The sequence below is a fragment of the Rhinolophus ferrumequinum genome, chromosome 3 (genome assembly GCF_004115265.2).
Source record: "Rhinolophus ferrumequinum isolate MPI-CBG mRhiFer1 chromosome 3, mRhiFer1_v1.p, whole genome shotgun sequence".
NCBI classification, from domain to species: Eukaryota; Metazoa; Chordata; class Mammalia; order Chiroptera; family Rhinolophidae; genus Rhinolophus; species Rhinolophus ferrumequinum.
The window spans coordinates 9,723,042-9,747,642 of record NC_046286.1 but is presented as its reverse complement, the minus strand read 5'-3'; the positions used below and the strand labels follow the sequence as shown (position 1 = coordinate 9,747,642).

Sequence of the window (24,601 nt, the reverse complement as noted above, 5' to 3'; positions counted from 1 at the left end):
CCGCAGATGGCAGGAAGGGTGGGAAGGGCACTGGGAAAAGACCAAAGAACAAACAGGCGTAAACATGTAGCATATCCAGGACCAACTCAGCCGTCTTCATGGGGTACTAGCCCCTTCTTGCTGAGTCAGCCACGATGGTGCATGGTCCAAGGCACTTTTTGGAAATCTGCCTACAATTGATGTCTGGTGCCAGAGTCACTGACCAGACCTTGCAAATAATAAATAGAGAAGGAAAAATTTTGGGGGGTGAGAAGCCTGAGCCCTGGAACAAATGTATGTGTCTTCTGTAAACAGTTAAACCAAATTATGCTTTTCTGCGGATCCAAGGTGTCTTGAACAGCTTCCATATTCCTTGTCTCTCCGGGTGCGTGTACAGTCTTCCATGGTGGGTGGGACTATCAGGACTTGGTTGTGCCTATTGGATAGAAGTGGAGCCCTTGCCTGTTCCCTGCCCCTGGGGGTTAGGCTGACCTCAGCCCCGCCAGTTCGGGAGACAACGCACAACCTTCCATAACCCCACCACCAGCTGGTGGTACGGGCTCTTGGGTGTACAGATGGGTATAACAGAGCTCTCTGCAGCTGTTCTGCCTGGAAGCCTTCGTCTTGCCCTCACCTGGGCTCCCGGATGGCTCCTTCACACCTGTCCTGGCCAGGCTTGCATTTGCATAGATCCCTCCCTCAAACCAACACACATGCCGGGCTCACCAACCTTACGTTTCTTCTCCACACCCCCTTGGAGCTACTATGGTCCCACCCCCAGGAATCTGTAGGGAAAAGATTAGGTAGGGTAAAGATAGATAGGCAGCTGAAGAGTGGGCCCAGCCCATCAGTCTGTGCACTGGCGATAACCCTGAGCTGGAGGAGTAGGTTGGAAGGTTGAGAAACAAAAGGAAGGGCAGGAGGATGGAAGGGCAGGAAGCTGTTTGATGGTGGCGGGGTGGGAGGTGTCAGGTAGGCAGACACAGAGGATGAAAGGTCAACTCTATTGGAAGAAAAGACTGAAAATAAGAGCTTTGATGGAGTTGACCTCACCTCCTTTCTTGTAGAAGACAGAAGATTTTGTTTAGACACAGCCATTGGCCCACCTGCTCAAGATGGGCAGAATGTGAAATGGGAATGGACAGCGTGCAAGGTGGGAGTGGACAGGAGGACCTACAGGGGCCCCTTGGAAGTTCAGGGTGAAGAACCACATCAGGTACCAGCCTTTCCCCCTTGACACCCCAGGGAAATGGGCCTTCTTCCTCCATCCTTCATCTCCCATCTCCCTAGCTTCCCCTGCCTGCTCTGGGCTCCGTGTGAATGCCTCAGAGAAGGAGACACCCTCAGAAATGGCATGTCAATGCAGACAGCAGCCCTGGCCCTTGGGACCCTCTCAGGAACCGACGCTCCAGGGCCAGCCTCAGCCAGATAGACACACGTGGTTTGAGGTGGTCTCTTGCACACTGGACAGAGTGGGAGGTCACTGTGGCTTCTGCCCTGAGGCAGACGTTGGAGTTTGGCATCTGAGTGGTAGACCAGAAAGCTCTGGGGTGGGACGAGGCATTCAAGTGCTGCCCTCGGGTGAGGGGCTGTCAGGTCACGGTCTTACCTCAGGACAACGCTCCGGTTGTCCAGGGGAGGTGGGGCGGGGCGGTATTTTGTTCTAGGGTCCCTATGCCCAAGGCACGAGGTGTGGCACATGGGGTCTTGGCTGAACCCCTTCCCCTACCGGATTCATCAAGTCCCTGATAGTAAGCCACAGTCATGGGAACCCAAAGAGGGGTTTTCTGGGATTCTGGATTAGTAGACAGGATGGAGGTAATAGTAGGGAAGGAAGGGAGAGACACTTAAGACATGCAAGAGAGGGATTAAAGGACTTGTGATGTAGGAAACAGGCACTGCTACTCAGTCCTGATGACTTGGTCCCTGCATCATCCACCCAGCATATTTTTCCTGGAACACATCTAGCTAGACTATATAATGCCTCTTCCTTTTCCATTCAAGAAAGTATACCCCCAGCTCAATGTTCCGTGAAGCCACCTCGTGAGGGATGAGAGCCTGGACTCTCTCACCCGGGCCCTCAGAGGCCCACCCCACAGTTCCTCCCCACTGCACACGAAATCTAGACCAAATCCATGGACCTGTTCCGTCTAGATCTGAAACAGTTCTGTGCCAACATGTGGGTGCCATGTTGGCGGTGGGCAGCAGGGCCCCGTCAGCCAGGCCTGCCAGGGATGTCCAGGTCAGCCTCAGAGAGTCCCGGGGGCCGGGGAGCAGAAAGAATGGGAGGAGGAGATGAGAGGAGCCCCTTCAGGCAAGTGTGGGGAGACGCCTGGTCCTGCCACACACAGCCCCCACCCCAGGACCCAGCCCAGGGCTCTAAACCGAGCACCAAATGGTTGAAGTATCACCGCCTTCTCCACTCAGCCCCTCTCAGTCCATCCCTGGCTCCTGGCCTCCGGCAGTGGCCAGTCCCCAGGTCAATAATTTAGCCTGTTTATTGCCCGCTCCCGGGTGACTTCCAGGGCCTGGCTCCCTGACCGCTTGCGGCTGCGCTTGAGCTTGCATAAGTCCTTGTCAAAAACCTCCCCCGAGCGCAGAGCTGACACCAGGTCGTCGAACTCGCCTCCCTCCTCCAGCGTGCTGCCCGTGTGGACCTTCCGCTGCCGCTGCCACCGCTCTCGCTCCCTCTGCTCCTTCAGCTGGAGGGGTGAGGAAGGAGAGTGAAGGGCTGGCACCCCCAGAGATGGGAGGAGGCCGGAGCAGCCACCCATTGTCTGATGTACACATGGATGTCCTCCCAACCAGGGGCTAACACCCCGGCTCTGTGCACTGCTGCTGGGGCTCACCAACTGGCCCCACTCCTTCCCAGGATGCCCAGTGCCCGCCCAGGTCCCATGCTGTCTCCCCTCGTGCTGGGAAGACCGTTCCCTCCTTGGGGACTGACGTCAGCCCCTGCAGTGTTTCTCAGGCCCTGGTCTCCTGGCACACAGCCCCACCATTGTCCCCCCCGGACCAGCCTCTCTGCCCTCGGCGTCTGCCCAGCCCCTCACCATGGCTTCCATTCGGGCCCTCCGGTCCTCCTCCTCCTTCTTCCTTCTCATGGCCTCCAGGTCCTGCCGGGCCTCCGAGAAGGCCTGCAGGAAGGTGTCAAAGATGCCAAAGAATTCGTCTGGCTGCATCTTGCTGTCCTGCTCCCCAAAGTGCATCAGGGCCTTGGAGAACTGTTGGGGGGGGTGAAGGTGTGGTGGAGAGTCACCTCTGGGCATCATGGGCCCAGGCCATGTGCTTCGCTGGGTTCCAGCCAGAGCAGAGCCCCAGCCAAGGCTGGACAGCTTTGGAATGGGGTCGGGACTAGAGAAGGGGAGACCCCCATTCTTATCGGGGTAGGGACCAGGCTAAAGGGAAGGGTTGAGGCTGACACCCTGGGGGTGTGGGGGATCCGAGCTGGCTGATGAGGCTGCCCAGAGCTGCCTGTGGCTCTGTTATGGTGTAGGTCTGGGATCAGGAGCTAGGGACCTTGGGAAGGAACTGCCTGGTCAGAGCTCAGAATGACCTCAGAGGTCATAGTTATTGGACTAGGTATTTAACCTCTCTGTGTCTCGGTTTCCTCATCTGTAAAATGGGGATAATAATAGAACCTATTTCAGAGTGTTGTCATGGGGGTTAAACCAGTAGATATAAAGTGCTAGCTACAATTATACGGGCCAGGCTCTGTTCTTCTATTGAGTCCTATCATCTCCAATTGAACCCAAAGTCCTCTACGAAAGACCTGACTACTCATTAGGCTGCATGGGCGTCTCCTGGGAGCATGTTAGAAATGCTGAATCTCAGGCCCCATGCCAGACCTCGTGAATGAGGACCCACATTTTAATAAGACCCCCAGAGATGGGGGTCCATGTACATGTTAGTGTGAGAAGCAGGAAGACAGCAGCTGAGACCAAAGCTCTCTCACAGCTGGGCAACCTTGGGCAAGTTGCTTAACCTCTCTGGATCTCAGGGTACATATCTATTGAGAGGGCTAATCACCTTTCAACAAACCCAAAGGTAGGTAATGAGACACATGTAAAATAATTAAGGCTGTGCCTGACACCTGATGAATGGACTATGATCTTCACAACAGACGCTATTGCTTTTCTTGTCGGAGTGACAAAATGGTTATTCCTCAAAGCATTGTGATTCTGGGTTTGTCCCTTCTGGGCCATGTGGTAGGAATGGGTGAAGGAGCAGGGTCTACAGAAGGCTGAGTTGGAGAGAAGTGGGGGTGGCGGGGGTGGGCCGAGGGTAAGACTGGAAGCTTGTGGCACGCTTACCTTGTCCCTAGCCTCATTCAGCTGGTCCTCCAGCTCTGAGAAGCTAAAGCTGGAAACCGTAATGAAGTCACTCATGACTGGGACGAACTTGTCATTTGGTTCCCGCACCTGGCGTTTCTGGTATTCCAGCTCCTGAAGAGGGAGAGTGAAGTGCTGGTTAGGCTGGCGCTAGGATAAAAGTCAGGAATTCTTGGGTCGCCATGTCGCGCACCCTGTGTACCAATCACAGGATACTGAGCCTTCCTTTGGAAGAGGGAACACCGCGAGTGTCAGAATTTTAAGGGTGCCGAAGATCGTGAGAGTTATCAACCAGTCCACCCGGCCACTACCGTTCCCTCCCCCTCGACTGCCATCTTTCTTTCTCTAGGTCCTTGCTCCCCAGAGTGTGGCCTGGCCTGAGACCAGCAGCAGCAGCAGCCTCACCTGGGAAATCTGAAGAAATACAGGTTCTCAGGCCCCACCCCAGACCTATGGAATCAGAATCAGCATTTTAACAAGAGCTTCAGGTGTTTCGTACGCGCATTCAAGTGTGCCACGCCTGTCTACGCTCCTAGCTGGTGCGAAGGCTGCTGGTCCAGGAGCCACGCGTTGGGAAGCACTTCACAGGGTTATAAGTGGTAACCACCATCTGCCCCCTCCGACCATCGTGGCCTTGACAGGTTCTTTCTCATACTGAACTTTGTTCTCTGAGCTCATCCTCTCCTTACCCACCTACCCGCCACACACGCAGTGAAGACAGGAAGGCTCTCTAGAGTCTCTAGTTCCTAAATGTGGGAGACAAAGAATTGACGACATCCCCCTAGTGGACCAGCCTAACCTCAGGCCAGAGATGGTATCATCGGAGAAGCCACCAAAACAGGAACGGTGGCAACCAGAGACCTGCGTCTCCAGCAAAGAGTGCAGCCCCTGGCTCCTCTACTGGCCCAGGGAGAACGGCAAAGAGACATAGGGCAGGAACTTCGGAGGACAGCGGTCCCCAGTGTCACACTATGGGCCACCTGCCCCTAGCCGGCTTCCAAAGAATGTGGGTCCTCTTTCCCATCTACTTGAATCAAACTGAAGCATGTGGCTGATAGACATGTTGGACAGTGACCTGGCTAGTCTCAATGTCCCCCCGTCAAGAGCCTAAATTTAAGCCCCAGATAAACCAATCATCCTTTCCTAAGGGCTGACTCTGTGCTAGAGGCTGTACCCACTGTGCCAGTTTTTCTATACCCCAGCCAGGAGCTTTGGGCCAGAAATGCATCAGACCGGGTCTGCTGCCTGGGGGGCCACAGCGCTTTTGCCTCTGCCAGCATCCCTTCCAAGCCAGGCAGGCGGCGACGATGTACTCACCACCTCGACTGCTCTGAGGCCCCTCCTGAGGTTGCCCACTTCCTTCTCCAGCTCTGCCAGGCTGTGGGGGGACACAGAGGAAGGGAGAGTCGCTGAGGGGGGTTCAGGGAGAGGGCAGTGCAAAGCCCAATGGCCTGGGGGTCAGCAGACCTGTGCTCTAGCCCTACCTTGGCCACAAACATGTGGCAAATCACTTCCCCTCCGTGCTCTGTCTGTGCTTCTATAAAATAACAGGGGTGACACATTTTCTGTAGCTCTTTCCAAATTAGAAATGCCAAGCTGCATATTAGAAGATTTCTAACACCTGGCCTCTGGTTTGGACTTTTTTTTTTTTTTTTTTTTTTTTACCACCAGGTAATATTTATAAGCTTTAACATGGTACGTGTATGCAGGAACCATTCGAGGCGTATTACCCGTTTACCAGTGCATTTCTGCTTCTATTGGAGATGCTTCCGTCACCCTGGATCTGTGCAGGTTTGACTTCTTGCCTGCAGCAGGTACTGTTGGTGCCTCACCCATATCTCCTTGGACCTGATTTCCAACTGTGTGAGCACTTTTTTCTGGGAGCCAGAGCTACCTCTGCCTGGACCCATGGCCAGGGAGTTATGTGGCCCCCCCATCCCCCACTAGGACCCCTCAGCCACTGACTGACAGGAGATGGTGTATGATGCCCCGCCTCTCTCACCCCTTGGGTGGGATAAGTGGCGAGAGTCCTACACTGTCTCCCACCCTTTCCTGGAGGGGTTGAGTGCCAGTCGCCCCCAGTGGTAGCTGGCTGAATTACACTTCTGTTATTAGCATTGCTCCCATCCCGGCTCACTTCCCCACTGCCTGCTGTTTCCTGGGGGTATGTCTGAAATAAGGATTGGAGAGCAAACCATGTGACTTTGTTCGGCTCTCCCAAAAGCAGACCCCGAGTCACTGCCCATCCCTAGTCAGCCCAGAGTAGCCCCCAAGGAGGAGGTTTAGACTAGAGTGTGTGAACACAGTGAGAAGGAAGCCTAGGAGGGACCCCTCACTTGACTTTGGCGGCTTCTGGGAGATGCTGCAGCTCCGAAGGCATCGTCAGGATGTCAGGGAAATGCTTCTCCAGAATCATGATCAGGTAATGGAGCAGAGAGATGTTTCTGTGGATGAAAGCCGGGTCACGGGTAAGGAAATGAGGGTCAGGAAGAATCTAGGGTGAGGTGTTAGGGGAAAGAGGGAGGGGTGGGGTCAGAAAGGGAGACAGGGAAAGGGGGAGGAGGGGAGAGGCCAGGGTGGGGTGCGGTGGAGGCTAAGGGGGCGGGCTGGGGCCCACCTGTCAATGCTGGACTTGGTGTCTGCAATCTTGTTGAGGCTGGCCACCCGGAACCCGTAGGCGCCCCCACGCTGCCCCTTGTTCATGAAGTTACCGATAGCCAGGACGACCTCTAGCATCTGCTTTAGACGCTTGCTGCGAATCAGCTCCCTGGAGGCCAGCAGGATGGCTGGGAGACGAGGCACAGGTCAGATTCCCTACACAGATGAGGCCAGGGCAGCGGGGCCCCTTGTACCTCAGGATGATGCCACCACAAAGTCCAGAAAAGGGGCTGCAAGTGTCTTCAACTCTCAGAGGAGCAGAGACTGTGCCCACAACCTCCACAGTCTACTCCACACCTGCCCGTCTCAGGGAAGCAGACACACTCGCCGAAAGCCAATTCACCAAAGAATCCATTCTCAGAATGTGCCAACTCTTCTTAAGAATATATTTGAGAATATCTTTTCTTGTATATATTTAAAATCATTAATATATTCTTTCTATGAATTTACACAAAAATATAATACTTTTACTTTTTTACACTTAGTGATTAAAGTTCAAATTTCAGCATTTTACATATTCTGGGACTATTTCTGCCTCTTTTGAAATGCTGAGTTTTACTGACTATTTTGGAAAGAAAAAAATCCCTGTCAAATTAAGTTGTAATATGTCAACAACTGTGATATCCCCATATTATTTTTGTTCTATAATAAGATAACAGTGTGCTTTATAGTTGACGGTGACTTTGATTAACTAGGTTACTTGACATCTTGTTGAATATCATTCAGAAAACTTTTCCAACCTTCAGGCGTTTTAACCATTTCCCTCCAAGGTCTGAAGTGATACATTTGCCAGAAATACAAACTAAGCTCACAGTAACCAAAACTTCAGTATTTAATTCCAATGTGGATGCTTTGGCTCTTCCTCAGCTATTATGTATTTATGGCTGCTGTGCAGAATTGGGATACAAATCCTACACTGAAATTTTGGCTACTAGCTATGGAATATGCTTTTTGATTACTGAAAGTGGTGATAAGAAGACCAAGCTATTCTGTGATCCTTGGTGTGTGCCAAACTGCACATTCCCTAAGGTGCTGCTATGAACATACAATGAGAACCATCTGACTGAAAGTTTCCAGAAATCTCCAAGAGTAGTTAAAAATAAGTAATTGTAAAAAAGAAGCTGTAAAAGTGAATAGTAAGTAAGGCTTGTCAGTAGTTTCTGAAGTTAAACATGTGCATCGTCTGTGACAACCGTGGCGTTACACTTGATGGGTATTGGAGTGATTCCTGGTTTTCTCCCTCCTTAAATTACAAATAGACTGGTTAAATAAATTATGGTACATTCATACAATAGAATAAAACGCAACACTGAGAATGAATAAGCCACTGCTACCCATAACAACAGGATAACTTACAACCACAATGCTGAGCAGAAAAAACCTGCACGAAATTATACATCGTACTCTATCCCATTTACATAAAGCTCAAGACAGACCAAACCTTTAGGAAGGAGGTACAGCGTAATGGTTGGAGGGGGTCATGTTTGAGAGGGAGACATGAAGAAGGGGTCTGGGGGGGCTGGAAACGTTCGATTGCTTGACCTGGCTGTTGATTCCATAGGTGAGTTCATTTCGTGGTAATTTGTCAAGTAGGACTCTTAGGATTTGTGTACTTTTCTACATGCATATTTTAATAAAAAGTTTACTTTAAAATAAAACTACTTAGAAAAGTTTCCAGCAATTTATTATTGGTTGGGATAGTTTTTCTAACGTTGATATGCTGTTTGAAAAATTTGCAAAGGAATCCTCCTGCGAATGCTAAAATGTTGGCAAAACAGATGACAAGAGTTCAAAGGAAATCAGTGTAAATGGGAAAACTCCCATATGCAATGCAGACATTTTAGATATATTCAGAAGAATAATATATTCATGAATATATTCATAAGAATATGTTTATATTTGAAACCATATTCATCTTGACTATATTCAGTGAATGTATTCATAATGAGAATCAGCAAATTCAGTAGATTCAGCAATGAACATAGTCATAAGAATACATTCAAGAAGAATATGTTCATGAATATATTCATAGAAGAACTGGTCAATTTCTCAAATTTGGTGAATAGGCTTTTAGCAAATTGACCCAGAGGTACTGCTGGGGGATGGAAGATGGGAGTGGGGTGGGTGGGTGTCAAAAGCTCATCAACCAGCTGGGAGAGGCCAAAGCTTAGCTCTTCCAAAAATATTCCCTGGGGGAACTGGAAAAAATATGAGCCGCAACTCCTACACAATCCTCTCGTCTCTACCCCCAGTCAAGCCCACTGACCTGATTCTGTAAGATACAGCTTCAGCCACCTCTTCCCAACTCTTGGAGGGAAGAGACCTCCAGAGCATTCTAGAACAGCAGTTATGCTACAGCAGAGCGATGATTCCCTTCCCCAGCAGGTCCTGCCATCTAAAACACATCTAGTTCTGCTTAGCTGGATAATAAAGGGATACTCTTTCCTGTGCATCCAGCGACTCTTACAGAGAGTTTAGGAGCGAGCTCCTGGGAACACGCAATTGTCTGAGATTAAACGACCCGGTGGCTAAGCTACGCTGGTTCCACGGCTCCACCCACCCAAGACACACAAGTAGTGGAGCACACATGTCTTAGGCTGACCCCTCATGTGTGCCTCAGGCCCCAGAGGCAGCCTGCAGCAGGACAGAAAGCTGCAGGAAGGGAAGCACCGCCCATCGCCAGGGCAGGAGGTGCCGCCAGACCACACACCTACAGAGTCACTGCCTATCTCGTTCTCTGTCTCTCGGGTCACACATCCTTCTCTCTCTGTGATCACAGCCGGCCTGTAGTTCCCCTGGTGTGTATGTGTGTGTGTCAGGATCCAGATTACAGAAACTGTCTGCCTCTAGCTCTGCCATGCCCCACCTATGCCCAGACACGTCCCTGAAATAACTCACTGAACTCCAGGAGGGCCGTTCTCTCCACAGGGCATCTCAGGGAGCGCTGGCCAGCCCCAGTGTCCAGCAGAGGGGGCCCATGCTCTGCCTGTCCCCAGCTGCTCCCCCTGAGCAGCCTGGACACAGGCTCCCTCGTCCCACTCTGCTGACCCTGTCCTCACCACAGATGGACCTCACAGCCTCTCCTGCTTCTCCCCTCCTGGGTCTGAAGGCTCCCCACCCCGCATCCTGACCATCGGCCTTTCCCCCCAAGTCCCTGCCCCTCCGTCCTCTGCCCTCCCCGGGAAGTACTACAGGATGACAGTGAAGGGATGGGTTTTGAAGCCTGACATCTACATTCCAGTCCTGGCTCTACCACCCACCAGTAGGAACACGGCCTCAGGCAACATCTCCCCATTTTAGAGATGAAAGAAGAGATGCACCCACAGGGTTGTTGTGAGGACCACAGGAGACCATCCACGCAGGAGGTTTCACACAGAGCTTGGCACGTGGTTCTCATGTAATTACAAAGTGCTCCTCTAGAAAAGGCCTGTGTAGGAAGGAATTCCCTGACCCAGAAAATTCGACGCCTCTGGGGGTCACTTTGCCCGCTTCCTACTTTCTGAATGGCTCACACTTAAAACAATGTGCCCAGAGGTCTTCTATGAGCTTAGTTTCTTGAGCAGGGTAAAGATGGATGAGCTTAGTCCGTGCCAGGCGCTGTCCTGGGGGCTTGCTCTTACCATCACCTGCTCAGTGTTTCTGTCCCATGCTGGGGCAGATGTCACCAGATCCCCAACCTTAGAGAACTGCACGCAGAGGCATGGGGAACGTGTCACATCTTTGGCACATGTGCTGATATAAACAAGTGCATGTATCTAGAATAATCATAGTTTTAAATTTTGTCCTTGTCTTTGACTGTTTTTTGTTTGTTTGTTTGTTTTTTTGGCAGGGGCCAGGGGGCGGATCGAGAATAAGGAAGGGGTTTTCCTCTGGCGCTGTTTGTGGACTCACACGCCACAGTCTCCCCACATGCCTCTACCCTCCAGGCCTCCCCCACACCCTCAGCCTTACCTTCCACTTTGGGCTTGGCCTCAGCCAGCCGCTCCTGGAACTTCTTCTTGAAGAAGAGGGCCTGCAGTCGCTGCTGGTAGTGGTCAATCCTGTGGACGGGGCGAGCTACGGCATACGGCAGGCCCCCCCAGCCCCAGGAGCCAGCTCCAGCGCCCCCTCGGCCGGCCTTCCCCGAACCCCGTCTCCCAGCCCTGCCGCCCTGACCTGCTCATTTCATAGAGGAAGCGGTCAGCACGGGCCATGCGCTCGATCTCATGCCTGTGCTCCTCAAGAAGGTCCACGTCGCTCTTCTCCGGGATGAACTTGAGGAGCTGCAAAGAGCAGGTGAAGGTCAGACGGGAAACCGGTGGGACGCTGACACAGAAGGGGGTACAGCACGCAGAAGCCCATACACTGCCCAGGCTCTGGTCGGGAGGTGTCCCCTTAAAACACAGACGCATCCGCATATGGATGACTTACGTTTCATCTGCCCGAAGGGGACACAGGGCACCCAGCTCTAAACTTCTTTCTGTTCCCTTTCCACGTTTTTAAAATTAAGAAATAACTTACGTACTGTGAAGTACGTTATTCTTGAGTATACAGCTCTGTGGTTTTTCTTTTAAACCTTTATTGAGCTATAATTTACATACAATAAAATGCATCCACTTTAAATGTTCAGTTCAATGAGTTTTGACAACACGATCCACCCACTGAACCGCCACCCAGCTAAGGTACAGAAGATTTCCATCCCGCCAGAACGTTCCTTCGCACGACTTCAATAAGCCAACCCACCCCTCCCCCCATAGAGCCTCGCAACTGAATTGTATCGCCTTAGACTCAGTTTGCCTATTCTTGAACTTCATACAAATGGACTCATACTGTATGTTCTTTGCTGTCTGGTTTCTTTCCCTCAATATAGTGTCTGAGATCCATGCATGTTGTAAGTATTGAGAGTTTGTTTCTCTGTTCATTGCTGAGGAGTATTCTGCTGTAGGAATAGACCACAGTCTATTTGCTTTCCTATCAATAGACAGTTGGGCTGTTCACAGAGTATAGACCCAGGAGAGGGACTTCTGGGCAACAGGGGGGTACGTGTGGCCTTAGAATGCACTGTCAAAGCCTTTTCCAAAATGACTGTACCGAACGAGACTTCCAACTGCTTCACACCCTTGCCAACCCTTGGGATTGTCCGTCTTCTTACTTTTCCCTATTCTGGTGGGTGCGTGGTGCTACCTACCTCACACACCCCCATTCACCATATTTCTCTGACTACTCGTAGTATTGATCATCTTTTACTGGATGTCTCTAATGACTTGGAAACGAGCTCTTTCATGACGTCTGTGTTCAAGTTTTTTGCTCATTTTTAAGTGCAGTTGTTTTGTCATTTTTCTCACTGATTTGTAGAGAATATCTTTATTCTGAATATGAGATCGTTGCAACTCTCTCTCGAGGTTGGGCTTGTCTTTTCACCCTCGTGATAGTGTCTTTTGATGAACAGAGTTCATAATTTTAATGAAGTCCAGTTGATGGTGGTTTTGTTAGGTATTTTCTAGGTTTCTCTTGAAAGATGCAACAAATGGAGGTGGAAGTGACGTGAGGAAGCTGTGACTATGGGTCACTCTGACTTTGCCTCGAGACCCAGGGGAATCACACCTCACCTGTCCTTTTGATGCCTCAGTCCCCTGGAAAAGATGCAGCCTTTTCTGGCCGCCCCTCAGAGAGGTTGGCCCAGGGGAATTTCTGTAAACCCCTCCCTCATTTCTCCTTGACCTAAGAGTCTCGGCCTCTCTGGGGGCTGTCCGAAGGGTCCAGTTGCCCCCTAGTTGCAGCTTTCCTCCCCTGGAGGGGCCTCACCTGCTCCAGCATATCCTTAGCGAGATCTTCCTGCTCGTCCATCTTCAAGACGGCCTGCCGGATCTCCTCGTTAGAAAGCTTCAACCTAAGGCAAAACCCCAGCCCCTGAGGAGCCTGGCCTGGGCCCTCTGATCAGATGCCAGACCTTCTCCTTCAGAAGATGGATTCTTAGGCTTCTCTCTCTCTCCCTGACGTGAACTTGGGAGTACATCTGATAGTCCTCCCTCCTCAGCTCTTCTGTAAAGCCTCCTTGGACTAAACTAATGTGGTTCATTCCATAAACTCGATAATGAGGTATTTTCGCCTCTAAATAGAGACTTGAGTCTGTGGTCTCTTGCTTGAGTCTCTGACAGAGCTGATTGGGACAATTTGAGAGGCAGGGAGAAGGGTTTCTGATCCTTCTCCTTTTCCTCATGCCTAAAATATCTGCAGCATCTCCATGGGAGGATGGGAGTATCGGCAGACCTCTAAGGGGGCAGTTTCCTGCTTACTTCATTCTCAGAAGACAGACCAGCCCTCAGTCTCTGACAGCGCCTCAGCTCCCACACAGCTGCTCCAATCTGTCTTGCTGTCTGGGAGGGGGAGACGCCACCCCACCCCCTGCACAGATACACTCCCTATCCCCTCCAGATGCACACCCAATGGGAGCCCTGGGGGTGCAGAACTCTCCCGCGCCATCAAGGGGGAGAAACTGAGGACTGGGGCCTTGTGGGAGGGAAGGGGGATGGATGTCCCAGAGGCGGTTGGGGTAGCACTAAGAATAGTCTGGGAGGCAGTGCCCTGTGACCCCAGCTCAGGCAGGAGGCCCCGCACAGAAGCTGTGCTGTTAGTGCAGATACTGCCTTGTTTGTTCTGCAGCCACGGGAAATGCTTGGGGGCTGAGATCATGCTGCTCTGTGGCCTAAGCTGAGTGGGGCCCTCCACGGGCTTAGAGCAACTCCACTGCCCAATGCTGACCAGGCTGGTCAGGGGCCACGTGACTGGGGCAGGTTCCTGTCTGCAGAGCCCCACGTTGCTGCTCAACGTGGGCTCCCAGGTTCTAGATCAGTGCCCCCATGTTCCCTGGGGACAGCAGAGAAGGGGAGGCCACAGACTGCTATTGCCCCAGTCCTCTGCCACCTTTCTCCCCCAGGCATAAAGGTCAACCATCGTCTTCTGCTCTAGCCCTACCTCTGGCCTCTGCTTCCTGGGGGGCCCATCCCCTCCCGTCAGGAGCCTATCATGGGGCAGGAGCCAAAGAGGCAGGCCGAGCACATACTTGGAGAGAAGGATGATGCAGTTCTGAGCCCGCCGGCCATCAATAACCGACAGCTCCTTGACCTTGCGGGAGGCCAGGTAGATGTCCTCGGTGGAGCCCAAGTCCTTCTGCAACCAACAAGCCAACGAGAAAGGCTGCTGTGTGTGCCCTCCCCAGTCCTCGCCTCCCTCCAGGAGCCACCTCCCTACCAACCAGGGAGTATACCCGGTGTGCAAGGAAGAAAGAAAGGGAAAGAAAAAGACAGGAGAGGGAGGGGAGGGTAGTGAATAATTGACTCTCTAATAGGAGTCATCTGGGACTTTACCATGAGCTACAATAGGTTGGGGCACAGCCATGAGGAACCCCCTTGTTAAGATTGCCCTCTTTGGGCAAACTAAAGGGGCTATTCCTATGGAGGAGAGTGACTGGTCCCTGTGGCTTCAGGCAATGTGCTATGATCTACCAAGTCCCCAGAGAATCAACGCCCACGCTTAGTGCCCCACCCAGGAGCCTCCCCAAGCTTATGGTAAGAAGCTGGTTCTAAGTCTCCATAGGGCCACAGCTTCTGGACTCTTAGGGACTTCAGGCACAGCCCAATGTGCCCTGGGTAGAAGGCAGCCACATGTTCAGAGGTGGGGACACTGAGGCAGAATTCCACATAGAATTCTCTCTTCTGGGGTTCCAGCGGGCATATTCCTAGAAATCAAAGATTCCATCCGTCTTCTCTTGGGCCCCTGCTTACTTAGACAGGAGGCCACTGTCTTACTTAGACAGGAGGCTACTTCTTACTCTGGGAGGTCCCTCCAAGCACCTGTGCCATGTGGCACAACTGCAGGGGCCACCACTCATGTCACTGTCTTTGTGAACTGTGCCCCGGGAATTGTGCAGCACGCAGCCTGAGCAGTCTTACAGGACAGCGTGGCTTTGGGCCCTTGTCTTGGGTAAGAAAGAGACCTAGAAGCTTTTTCCTTACGTTAGTAGCCATTCACCTCCACTGTTGCCAGGGGTCTGTTTACACTACACCCCCTCCTACATTTCTGCTTTCTCTTTGGGGAGCCTCCCCTGTGCCATCCTGTATGGGTGGGTAATAAGGTAGAATGGACAGGCCCTATTTGGGGGCCCAATATAAGGCAGCAGCCCAGAGTAGTAGTTAAAAGTTGGAGTATCCAGAGCCCCAAGTGACTCACCTGCTGAGAAGGATTAGTTATCAGCTCCTAGGCAGGTAGCAGCCACAGCCAACAGAGAATTAAACATGCACAACGTTAGCCAAGAGGTATAGGGCCCCAGAAATAGGAGGAGAGAAATGGGGACCCCTCAATTCTATCTGTCTGCCCCATCCCAATGAGACCCACCAGGGCTGGAGACGGAGACCTGTAAGCCGCACTGAGCAGGAGCTACTTCTAGCAGACATGCACTCAGAGAGAAGCGATACGAAGCAGAGGACAGGCAGAGTCTCCCGCTAGCCTGGGGCCCAGTGGGACCAGCACTCCAGGCCCCCAAGCTTCCCCACCCCAGGCCTTGGCTGCCATTCTTCCCTCTCCTCTGCTGGAACTCTAATTCCAGAGGACATTCCTCTAATGGGAGCTGAGGAGGCAGGGCTGCCAATTGGGTCTCCCTTCCGGATCCTCATGGAGCTGAAGTCACTAACTCAGAACATACACAGGGCACAGAGGGAAGACCCACAGCTCATAGGACGTCCCCCCCGCCCCATGACCATCCGGGTCCCGGGACAGGGAGAGGAAGCGGCCAGGACAACACAGCCTCTGAGATCTCTCTGGCTCCGTTGCTGTGAAGTCAGCCTCACCGTCTGAGCAATCGCTGAATGACAGGAGTCTGCATGAGCCCAGCCCTGAAACAGGGGGCTGGACGGTGTGGGCTCAGAGAGGTGACTGGGGACAGAACGGGGTTTTCCATCGTAACTCTTCTCCACTCACCAAATGGGGACCCCAAACCCAGCTTGTCCTCAATCCCACAGCCCCTCTTTCCCCACTGGCCCCCACCCTGGCCCCACCTCAGGATCCCAAAGACCGGTGGGCCAGGCCGCGGCCCTGGTCCAGAGGAAGATGCTCCAACTCGGTGGAGGTGTGTGATTCTGGCCATGCCTGACACAGCCCTTGCACACACTCCCTCCCTCCTCGACGCCCATTCAGAAGCACTAAGGCCCAGGATTCCTTTCAGCTGCTGTCTGGCCATGCCTGCCTGACATGGGCAAGAGCTAAACATGGTTCCTGACAGTAGGGGTAGAAATCAGATGCCTTGAGCACCCATATTTAAATTAAATAATGTTTTTTCTAGAACCCCAAAACAGAACCAGAGCTTCATGCTCACCCTACCCCTTGGGCTGGTCCCCTAGGAGCCATCACACGTGCCCTCAGTCCTATCTGCCCTCAAGAAGGCTCAGCCACAGGTCTGGACTTGGCAGAAGGCTGTTGGGAGCCTGTTCACAACATGCAGCCTCTGCCCAGGGCCCAGGAGGGCACAGATTCCACTCATTAGAACCTGGAGAAGTCCTCAGGGCTGGAACCCTGGGATCAGCAGAGAAAATCCAGAAGAAAATAGCATAATCCCGAGAGGAAACAGCCCCTCAGAGGCAAGCCAGAGAGAAAGCAAACACTTGAAGGCCTTTGGCTGGTGATGCCCAAATTGAACCAGGGCCGAAGGCCCCCAAATGTGCGAGGTGCAATGTTGATTTCCGGGCAATGAGATTCCCGACTCATCCCCTGACTTACATCCATAAGGTCTGAGAATCAGCATTCTGGGCAATCCCACAAGTACTCAGCATAGTGTGAGACCCCTGCCTCAGGAACCACCTGTGTTCTGCCACTAACCCCACTCCCCTGACTGCTGCTGGAAGACCATGCTTACTGGTCCGCCATCTGTACACAGTGTCTGTAGAGCAGAGCCCAGGGCCCCCGTCAGCCTGCCCAGGCCTGGCCCAGCCTCAACGCCCTGACGTGACCTGGGGCAGCTCCACCTTTCTTGAAACATTAACACCCTCTGCTACCCAACTAACTCTTGGCGGTGTTGGGAGATGAGAGTATGGTGGAGGAAGAGGTCTGAACAGTTATAATGCCTTCTAGGTATAGTCTGTCAATCCTGAGACCAAAGGAGAAGCAGGGTCAACAGTGTCCAGGCCCTCGGACGCTACCTCAAGTGCTCCAGGATGAAAGAGAGAAATGGACAAAATACTATTTCATCAGTTGATGTTCAAATACAAACTGTAATACAATGGGACATTCCCCCTACTGCACTGCACACCTCTAATCCATATCTACACTCCTGGCAAGCACACGGTACCTGACAAAGAAGAAAATCATCCAATATACGTGGGAGGGAGGAGGGTGGGAGGTAAGGAGAGAGGGGGGCTGAGGGTTGGGTTCAAGGGGCATATGTGAAGTCAAGACCGAAAGTCAAGACCCAAGAGGCTGGAGGGGGCAGGGTCTTACCTGGTGCCTCTGATAGGCTGAAAACATTTTTTCAAAGTCTTCTAGGTCCAGAACCCGAAATACCTGCATGTCATCAATCTCATTCCATATGGTGCCAGGAACACGTTCCTAAGAGTCGGGGCAGACAGTAGACCCCACGGTTGACAACTCCTTCACTGTGGAGACGGCTAATGCCTCCCTCACTCCACCTGTCCCCCAGCTGCACACTTTACAACAGCCAGGCTTTCAGGCCTTCGGCAGGGGGTGGATTCTTCCTCCCCAATACTCTGCTCCAGGGGTGAGACCAGAGACAACCTCCTTCTCCTTTCTGTGTGGGGCCACTTGTGAGCGTGTTACAGAAATCAACGGGAGTGCTGAGTGATGGATGGGCAAGTATGAGAGTGGGTATGAGAGTCCTTCCAGAAAACCAAACCAAACTAATGCTCCCGAGGCACTTTGCACAGGGCCCCCTCTCCCTAAAGGTCAGGGTTGGCTGGAGCCATTGGAAGGAATAGTGCCCACACATATTTGAGATCCTCAAATCCCGAGGGCCGACTTTATTTCCTGTATCTGAGATGGTCATTTTCTCTCCCAGGAGTCTTCCTCCCACTTTCCCAGACGCCCAGAATGTGGACAAATGCCAATGGCTGGGACATCCTGGCCACCATAGTGACTGCTGAGGACAGCAAGACTCTGCCACAATTTCCTGTTGGTCAGACCGGGGAAGATGGTCCATTGCTGTGACTGCGATGGGCCCGGGGGTTACATTCCAAGGTCTGTCAACTCAGGTGTTGTCCCACCTCTGTGAGGAGCCCTTACATTGAACCACTACCCCAGGGAACTAAGGAGAAGCGGTTAGCCTCTGGGGAGGAGCTGTTAGCCAAGCCAAGGCACCCCAGTAGTCCTGTGACACCCTGATAATGGCTTAGGGGACAGAGAGCAGAGCCCCTGCTCCCAGATGCTCCACCCCTCTCCTCCCAGGAACCCGCACCTTATCTAGAGCTTTGTGTTTCTTAAAATAGAATCTCCCACCTTCCTCTGAGGGCAGGGCAGCTGGGGAACCTTCCTCATGGGGCCTCCTGCTCCCCCCATCTCCCCCTCAGCGAGGCTTGGAGCGAGAAGCATACCTTTCACTCACTGTTATTTTCTTAAACTCTGGAAAAGGGGAGGCTAGGCCAGAGCAGGGGGGTGGGGACATTCCTGTGGCCTTCCTAAGGCCAGGGACCCTCTTGTGGAATGCCGAGCTGGGAAGCTCAGAGCGGCAAGGGATACAGGCAACTGGCCAAACCCAACACAGACGCATTCTTTTCATGGCAGAAACAACCATTTTGTGTGTGTGTGTGTGTGTGTGTGTGTGTGTGTGTGAACACAGAAGCACGCGTGGGGTAGGAGAAGGGAGCCAAGCAGAGGAGCCAGTCTCCTGGAACGGGGTACCTAGGTGGCAGAGAGAAGACGGGGTGAACGGAATTGAGGAAGGCAGGAGGGGAAGCTTCTAAGTCAGTCCCCATCTAACTCTATGCCTGGAGTGGAGGTGAGCGCCGTGGGAAGGCCCAGAGAGGTAAAGCGTCCCACTGCTCTTTATTCCTGGTGAGGCCAGAATGAGGAAAAAAAAGGGGCTGGAATGAGAGAGCAGGATGTTCAACACTAGAAAGAGACAACACACTGGGCCCAGTCTCTCCCTCACTCTTCCTGCTCTCCGTTCCCCATATTCGCTAGGGGCCTCTTCGTGGAGGTAGCGGACGTCTGGAGCCAGACACAGGTACATCTACGCCTAGGATTCCCCACGTCCTAAATGTCACCAGGTCACCTTGATGTGCCTACCAGGTATAATCAAGGTCAAAATTAATTTTTATACCTCTCTGGCCAAAGATCTCATCACCTCCAGTCTAGATTCCTGGAGTTTCTGCCCCCTTAGAGATATCGTGGGTGTGCCAGGGTAATCTTTCTCACAAACACGTCTCACTCTGTTTCCCTCACAGAGCATTTGGGGTCAGACAGACCAAACTGGCTTGTTCTGCCAGCCTCGTCACTATGTGGGGCTGTTGGCAAACGGAGGGACACTATTCACTTCTCATGTCACATAAAAGGCAACTGAGTCTCAACGGTGCTTAGTTACTGAGCTAAAGAGAGGATTAAGTTATATAACACAATTAAAGCACACATGGTAGTGACACTAACGATAATCTATTCTATTATTATTATTATTATTATTATTATTATGAAGATTTTCTATGTGTCAGTCACCAGTCCAGGAATGAAACTCCGGCCTGCTCTGGGTCTCTAAGGAATTCATGTAGATTTTATTATTACTGGACCTGAGAGAAAATCCTAAGCACGAAGCTCCATATGGTGAAACTGTTACGAAAATATTAGTTGCCTTATCTGTCTTCCTTAATTGTTGAGGTGCCTAGTCATCTTTTCATTACATTTTCAAACTAATAAATTGTAAGTACAGGAGAAAAAATATATACCTTTTTTTTTTTTTTACCACAATTAAAAAACATATTATTACTGATCATGAACAATGAACGTTTCCACACGGCCTATGGCCTTTGGTTCTGCAGAGCTGCTTGCCTGCTCGCACACAGTTGGCCTTTCTGGTTTGCCTGGTGACCATGGAGAAGCATCCACAGGGCACAACTGCAATGCAGCTGTCGCAAACTTTAACAGCATTGCTTCAAACTGCTGCTAACAGGTGCTCTAATATTTTAATAACTCAGATTGGAGATATTATCAGAGGCCAAGGAGACTAAGAATGGGCGGCATTCATGCTTTGTCTTTCCACCTAGATTATAAAACCGGAAGTAGAAGGAATCTTAGAGAACATCTCACAGATAAGCAAAATGAGGTATAGATAAAGTGAGTGATTGCACAGGTCACACAGTTAGTTAGAGCCAAACCTGGTTTGGTTAGAGGCTGGAAGCTCTCCTTCAATCCCTTCCCCAGGATCTCTAGGTGTTTCTTTGAATACACATCCTAATTTGCTCTTAAGGGGCAACAATACGTCTCACCTTTTAATATTATCCATCACAGCCCCTCAGCAAAGAGCTTTATACAAAGCAGGCCTCAGATTGACTGGCTGGCTGGTCAACCATTAGAAGAAGGCATCTAACCAATAATTGACCTACTTAGCAATCTCACATCTCTTCTTACTTGAGTCTCCGTATGCGCTCATTTAAGCTCACACAGAATGGCACGGCTATGAATGCCCCAAGAGTTGGTCCAGCAGGCCCATACAACAAGCTCAGGGGGCCTCCATTAGTCCCAGAGCTGAGGCCTGCAGGGCTATTGCTGAAGTGTGAGAGTGGGTCAGACCAGTTGAACTCAGTTACCTCATATGTGTTTATGTCATAGACAAAGCCCCTGGGCCTCTTAACAGGACATGGTACAGAACGAGAGGCAGGGCTCGACCTGGGCTGGAACTGGCCTTCAGTTACTAGGGGTCTAATATGACCTGGGGCATTTCTGTTTTCTGCTCAGGAGAGTCCAACAGAGGAATCAAGTACACACACGGGCCTGGGATTGATGATTATTAGTCGATAATATTCATGAGGACCTCTCGCTGCTGAGCAATCTATACAAGTAGCTAGTGTGTTCACATTTTCCCTGGGAAGATACCAAAACGGCTCTATCTTGACATCAAACTCTTCAGTACAAGCGTGCTGTCATACCGTACCCTGCCACGGCCTCGTCATTTCGGCCCTCTGTACCCACTGCCCTGATCTTGACAATCTCAAGATCTTTGCCTAGATCTTCTACTCTTTTCCTCAGACTGATCCTATCCTTAAAATCCCAGCCCAGCCCTTGTCTTGTCCAGAAAATACCCCTGCTTGGCCCAGGCTCCGTTATCTATATTACTTCATTAACCCAAAGCGCGTACAAATCCCATTTGTAGGTGGCTTGGGCAACGTAAGCATTACCACAGGCCAAGCCATCTGCTCCCAGTGAGATGGTCTTCCCAGTGGACAGCGAGCTGCCTGGTGTCAGGAACCCCGTCGTCTGCATCCACTGTGTCTACACTTACCCCCAGCAAAGAAAGAACCCAGGGTAGAGATCTGTGAACGACGGGCAGCCAGCCCATTGCGCTGACTGCCACTGGCTGTAGGAGAATGCACTGACCGCTTCCCTCTTACTCACCTCATTCAGCTTGACCCAGTTGAAGGACTTCAGTGGGTGGGAAGGTTGGGGGACACACTTCTTCCTGAGCGGGGTGTCACTACTGGGGAAGGGGTCTGGAGGGAGGGGCAGGCCCATGCTGAAGCAGGGTGGGGCGCCTGGGGGAGTGGGGGGCCCACCGGGTGGAAGGGGTGGTGGTGGCGGTGGGGGGCAGCAGGCGAATGGTAGAGGGGGTGGGGGTGGAGGCAGGTCATTGGTTGTCATCGAGGAAGACAAGGTGAGTGGGCCCCCAGGGGGAGGTGGGGAAGATATAGGTCCTGTCTGCGGGGAGACAGAAAAATCAGAACAACAAAACCATCAGCAATGATACCTGTCAGCAATGATACCGCCGTTGTTCCTTTCCTTACTCTTATTCTCCACCTACACGAGGCCCCCCAATCCTGCTCTTACCTCCCACAGACATTTAGCCCCCATTTTCTCTCTTTGTATCCCAAGCATTCGACTGGACAAAGTTGCAGTCATCACAATACGACAGCAGGATTGTTACATAGTTGTGTAGGCTGCTACCTGCCCAAGGGCATCCAGCTGAGGGCACGGGGAGCCAAAATCCCACCTGCACTCTGCTTCCAAGGTGTGCTTCCTGGGACAGTGTCCCCCGGAGGAAGAAGTATCATTTTTTTCTAAGTAACACAAAGGTGCCACCCTTGGAGCCTCAGGGGTCCTTTCTACGCTGGGCTGAGGACCCCTCTCGTCTCCCTCATCCTGGGGTCCTTGGCCCCTCCCTACACCTCTTCTTCCCACCATATCCCAAAGGTCTTGGCTCAATTATGTAAAAGGAGGCGAGGGTGCCCACGTACTGAGATTTCACTGAGTTGGGACACCAGCTCAGCCACTTGTCCCCGAGCCTGGCGCAGCTCCTGGGACTCTCGAGCCAGCTTGTCCTTCATCTTGTTCAGCGTCCGCATCATCTCTTCCTTCTCCAACGTCTTTGTCTCACATTCTCGCTCCTTCCTCTCCAGCCTGCTCACCAGCTCCGTGTGTTCTGGGATGGGGGTGGGACAGGAGAGCAAATGGAGAGAAAGAATGTGAATTTGTGTGTCCCCCTCCAAAGGAGGAGGTGAGTCCTGGATGGGGGTGAGGTACGCGGAGCGTGCAGCAGGTGTAGGCTGAGATCCTCACCTTTCCGGAACTTCTCTGCCTGGTCTCGCCACTGTTTCACTTCGTTCTCATTGATGAGCCTGGTGGGGAATAGAGGGAAGGGTCTGTTGAACGCCGGCTCAGAGCCTCCCGGAAGACACGTCATCTTCCCATTCCCATACACTGGTACCTGATCTCCGATCTGTCCGGACATATCAAGGAGGACAGGATTTTGACTTTCCAGATGTTTCCCAGGTCCCCACCCCTGCCCAGGTCTCTTTTATGTGTCTCTCTGTGGCCTGTGACAGCCCTTAGGTAACTTATAATCTAACCCCTCTGTGAAAAGTGGAGGCTCCTGAGACCAGAGATGGAGACAACAGCTAACTAATGGTAGAATAAGGACTCAGTCTCAGGCTTCCCTTAGCTGCATAGTGATTTGTACCCTTTATAAAAATAGGTTTTTGCATGGACAGAGATCAAAATACTGGCCCTCCCATAGACCAGGCTTCCAGAGAAATCGCCCACTTCAACAACACAGAATAAGTGTGTTGAGGGTGGAGAGGGGATGGGTCTAAACCACAAGAAGGCCTGATTCATGGCAAACTCTTGTAGCAGGGGGTTAAAAGTAAGCCTTTACCTAGACACCGAGGGATAATGAGAGACGTGAAATCCCAAGATGAGATCCCAATAATCAGGTGTTGTTTTTTTTTTTTAATCTAAAAACGTAGAAGAGCCCCGACTCGGCTTCCTCAACAAGATCAGGACATAAAGAGGGGACAGAGCATGGAGGGGGATCTCATTTATCAGAGATTTCATGGGTGAGAACCATTGCCCTCCTCCCCGGAGGGAACACCTCCTTCTCATCCAGTGAAGTGGCTTCTTTGGGCCACTCAGAGAGTTGGGACCCACGTTCCTTGACATTGGGTGGGAGGCATGGCGGACTGGCGTCTGACGTGGGCCCACACGGGTCCAGAAAGTGAGGAAGCATTAAGCAGGAGGCACTGCTGAGCCAGGACCTGTCAGTGCTCCTAGAGTTTGTAAATATGAGACTGCATGAGGGTTTCTCCTGGGCCAGAGGTAAGCATCGCTGAGGAATTGGCCAAAGCTATTTTACGTCCTGTCCAAGAAGTCCACGTGGGAGAAAAATGGATACTTCATCAGTGTAAATCTGTGTGTATTGTATTGCCAATGAATCAGGAGCTGACGGAAGGGATGATACCAGCCATCCCTGGAGGGAAAAAAAAACACAAAACGCACCTTGCATGGCGGGTGACCAGGGTTTCGTAGTGAGAGGCACCCAGCAAGGAACTTCTGAACATGCCAGAAATACATTTCATGTCTTTACCCATGTGCCAAGCCCAGAGAGAAGGCCTGTTTACTAAGTGACCTGATCAAGTAAGACCTTCTCCCTTTCTCCGTTCTGCCCCCATGCTGCCCCTGGTGGGAGTCAGAAACTGGCTAGCTACTGGAAACGGGGGCGGGTTATGGGGTTAGAAGAGAAACGGAACAGAGAAAGAAGTCAACCATCACACGTGTGCACGCCGCCTTCTGCTGCAGCTTCCCAGCCCCAGTCCAGAAAGAAGAGAGATTTAAGGCTAAACCGAATCTAGAATGTCGATTCACATCTGGAACTAGTTTTTTCCGTTGCAGATTTGAGACTATGTTGGCAGCTTAAGGATTTCCATTGCCCCAAAAGCAGCAAAACCTTCACTGCACCTGAGGAGTTTTCACCCTCTAGCAGAGGAAAAGCTTTCCTATTAAATAGTGTAAAGCAGTAGTAGAAAATAAAAATAGAGCTACAATTGGATATTTACTACTTGTACTCGTGCAAGTAGTGCAATTAGTGCTTTAAGGACATCAATCCCAACTATTGGTTCAAATGAAAAGAGTAGCTGGATCGTTCAAAAATCATTTTCTGCTCGTCTCTGGAACAC

At 51.6% G+C, this 24,601-nt stretch overlaps 1 protein-coding gene across 4 annotated transcripts in view; it reads right to left on the bottom strand.

The window, feature by feature from the left end:
* Nucleotides 1–1,024: 1,024 nt before the first annotated feature.
* DAAM2 (dishevelled associated activator of morphogenesis 2) overlaps nucleotides 1,025–24,601 on the bottom strand; it is a 104,456-nt gene continuing 80,879 nt past the window's right edge. For 2 of the 4 annotated variants that reach the window (XM_033102411.1, XM_033102412.1), the window contains exons 12-26: nucleotides 22,710–22,768; nucleotides 22,388–22,572; nucleotides 21,552–21,851; nucleotides 17,436–17,543; nucleotides 15,177–15,203; nucleotides 14,011–14,117; nucleotides 12,753–12,837; nucleotides 11,124–11,230; nucleotides 10,920–11,008; nucleotides 6,928–7,096; nucleotides 6,647–6,754; nucleotides 5,628–5,688; nucleotides 4,293–4,424; nucleotides 3,033–3,203; nucleotides 2,460–2,681 (exon numbers count right to left, since the gene is read on the bottom strand). In XM_033102411.1, the coding sequence (XP_032958302.1) occupies nucleotides 2,460–2,681; nucleotides 3,033–3,203; nucleotides 4,293–4,424; nucleotides 5,628–5,688; nucleotides 6,647–6,754; nucleotides 6,928–7,096; nucleotides 10,920–11,008; nucleotides 11,124–11,230; nucleotides 12,753–12,837; nucleotides 14,011–14,117; nucleotides 15,177–15,203; nucleotides 17,436–17,543; nucleotides 21,552–21,851; nucleotides 22,388–22,572; nucleotides 22,710–22,768 (1,930 nt within the window). Of the gene's footprint in view, nucleotides 2,682–3,032; nucleotides 3,204–4,292; nucleotides 4,425–5,627; nucleotides 5,689–6,646; nucleotides 6,755–6,927; nucleotides 7,097–10,919; nucleotides 11,009–11,123; nucleotides 11,231–12,752; nucleotides 12,838–14,010; nucleotides 14,118–15,176; nucleotides 15,204–17,435; nucleotides 17,544–21,551; nucleotides 21,852–22,387; nucleotides 22,573–22,709; nucleotides 22,769–24,601 lie in introns of all 4 variants that reach the window. The other 2 variants (XM_033102413.1, XM_033102414.1) reach the window with 2 other exon arrangements.